The sequence below is a fragment of the Macadamia integrifolia genome, chromosome 7 (genome assembly GCF_013358625.1).
Source record: "Macadamia integrifolia cultivar HAES 741 chromosome 7, SCU_Mint_v3, whole genome shotgun sequence".
Lineage (NCBI taxonomy): Eukaryota > Viridiplantae > Streptophyta > Magnoliopsida > Proteales > Proteaceae > Macadamia > Macadamia integrifolia.
The window spans coordinates 30802430-30804921 of record NC_056563.1 but is presented as its reverse complement, the minus strand read 5'-3'; the positions used below and the strand labels follow the sequence as shown (position 1 = coordinate 30804921).

Here is a 2492-nt window from a genome sequence, read left to right as displayed (position 1 = left end):
GTAGGGTGGTCGTCTTGACAGTGGTCACAAGGGTCGTTATCCACAGCAGGGTAGCTGTTTATGGTGTTATATCTACCAACCGGCTTAGAAGTCATCCCATTTCCCACTCAACAGCAAAACCTGCTGCTCCATTCCAATCAATACCTGAGGCTGTGATCATGGATTTAATCGCCCAGCCGATGGAACTGTCTCAGTTGGGTATTTCAAATAATGATTTGTAATGATTAAAGTTGAAATTTATATAGTTAAAGTCCTGTAATACTTTCTCGAACTAACTCTTATTTCAGATAATCAATTGCCTTGCTTCTTAGGTTCGAAGACATAAGGATAAGCAGAATAAAAGGTCTGGATCACGGTGAGGACGAGGAGGATCACAGCAGCCACAGCTGAAATGAAGGACCATGGTGTGTCAAAGTAAGTGTACTTGAAGCTCGCCCACTGTACATGCCACCCATTCCTGTAGTAATCGTTCACTTCACCAAACAAATTGGAAAGATAAGACTTCTCGACGTCGAAGGCCGTTTCTTTTCCCAAATTATTGAAGAACCGAGCCACTTCTCCTTCCGTCCCAAAGTAATTCTCTATGATCTTTGCATCACAGAGAAACTCGACATCCTTGTAGGTGTTGATGAGGCAATCCAATAGAGTAGCGTAAGAGGTGATTTGATTGGAGCAGTGTTTGTGACATTGTTCGAAAGCTACGCAATTGGCGAAGAAGGAGCTCGTGAAGTCATCGATGGTTATGGCCGGCATTTCCAGAACTCCATTTCTGAAGTTCACGTCTAGGAAATTGTCGGAGGATTTCCTCTCCTTGAAGCTGATCCCTGCGAGACGGAGCTTTGTGACAGTTTCAATCACATGGGTTGTGGGTTTACCTTTTCGTGGTTCTTCTTGAGCCAACTCTGTGTAGGTGGATCGAAGCAAGTCCAGTAGATGCTTTGGTTGGTAGTTTCGGAATCTCTCGATCACTTCATGGGGTCTGTCCAGAGTAGCATGATTGAAGAATAACAAAGCTAGCATGGCCAAGGAAGGAGAGTGACCACCACCTGTTTTGTATTCTTCTTCTTCTTCGGGCATTTTGGATAGATCAAATAAGGATTGGAGAACAAAGAAGGGCAGTTGATTCTCAAACCTGAGGAAGTCCCTGAGGAGAAAAGTGAAGAGCCAAAACGTGGACAAGATTGGATCATCTGGGTCAGCAGGAACCAATTTCCCAACGATACGACAGATCTCGATGATGAAGCAGCTGTCGAGGACCACCATCTCTGCAAATTCATCGGAGTCAAGGGAAATGGTCTCTGAGTAACACTCTCGCGCCTTTGGTTCTAACCGCTTTGCGTCTCTCACGTAGTCTTCCAAGGTGAGACCTTTGGATTGGGTGCGAGAGAGGAGAGAGCCAAGAAACCGCCACTTGTGCTCTTCGATCATCCGCAGGTGAGGCTTCCCACGGTGGTAAGGGCCGATGGAGACGACGTTGGGTTCGTAGACTCGTCCGTTCATCTCAATGAACCTCTGAGGGACTCTGAAGATGGAGCAGGAGCTTCTGCCGGAGGAATTGTTCAATAATCGCGGTGATTCCAAGGTCCGTCTCTTCATGGAAGCTAATCGATTCTGGTTTATATCACAGTCACTGATCCTGATGATATGACTGTGTTTGCCCAGTTCGTCTTCTGGGTTCGGCTCCCTCAATTTTTTCCCCATTCTCATCAATTTTTTTTCTTTTTCTCCTTGCCAATTTGAAATTGAAATCCAACGAATTCAAACTGAAACTGAAAATGAACTTAGGTCGAAAATGATGGCAGAGTTCTCATGGAACAGTATAGTAACCCCCGGCCTGGTCTATAAGTCTTCACGTCATGCGCAGGTGTTGAATGGTAAGTGCAGGGAAATGGGCTAGGTTAATTTTTTTTTTTTTTCTTTTTTATAAACAATGGGCTAGGTTATTCGTGTGGCATTTAATTGTTGTTTTTTTTTTTTTTGGCTTGAAAAGAGCAATTTTATCTAAATTAAATAAGAAAAGAGAAAAATACACTGGCTAACTCAGAGAAAGAAACCAAGGGGATAGCATAGTTGGTGAGCAACAAACTTGGTTTGAGCCATAAACTCAAACGTCCTAAGTTCGATTCTTACTAGGCATACATTGGGCCACTCACATGGGGTGTTTAGTGCTCTTCACAACTTTCAGTGAAAGTTGAGACCCGATCAATGCGGTTGTGGGGTCAGTATGGGCCCGCGGGACTAGCCTAAATACCCGTCATTAGCAAAAAAAAAAATGCATAACTTAGGCCTTGTATCCTATATGACATTGAATAGAGCAGATTGAAGGGCAAAGATCTTTATGTCTGACCAATTAAGTTGGGATAAGGCTGAATTATTGTTTGTTACTGTGTAGAAGTCATAAAGACAAGTCTTAAACAAGGAATGGTGAAATAATTAAGTTCAACCCAACTTTAGGTGGTTGATATACTGGTTTTGTTTAATGCTTTTATGAT

At 43.2% G+C, this 2492-nt stretch overlaps 1 protein-coding gene across 1 annotated transcript; it reads right to left on the bottom strand.

The window, feature by feature from the left end:
- Window positions 1–266: 266 nt before the first annotated feature.
- On the bottom strand, window positions 267–1795 carry LOC122083720 (UPF0481 protein At3g47200-like). Its single transcript, XM_042651604.1, has one exon. It carries the CDS (start codon window positions 1705–1707, stop codon window positions 292–294), a length of 1416 nt encoding a protein of 471 aa, XP_042507538.1. The 5' UTR covers window positions 1708–1795; the 3' UTR covers window positions 267–291.
- Window positions 1796–2492: the final 697 nt, after the last annotated feature.

Excerpts from the sequence above, each read along its gene's own strand:
- LOC122083720 (XM_042651604.1), bottom strand. The coding sequence starts at position 1,707 with ATGAGAATGGGGAAAAAATTGAGGGAGCCGAACCCAGAAGACGAACTG.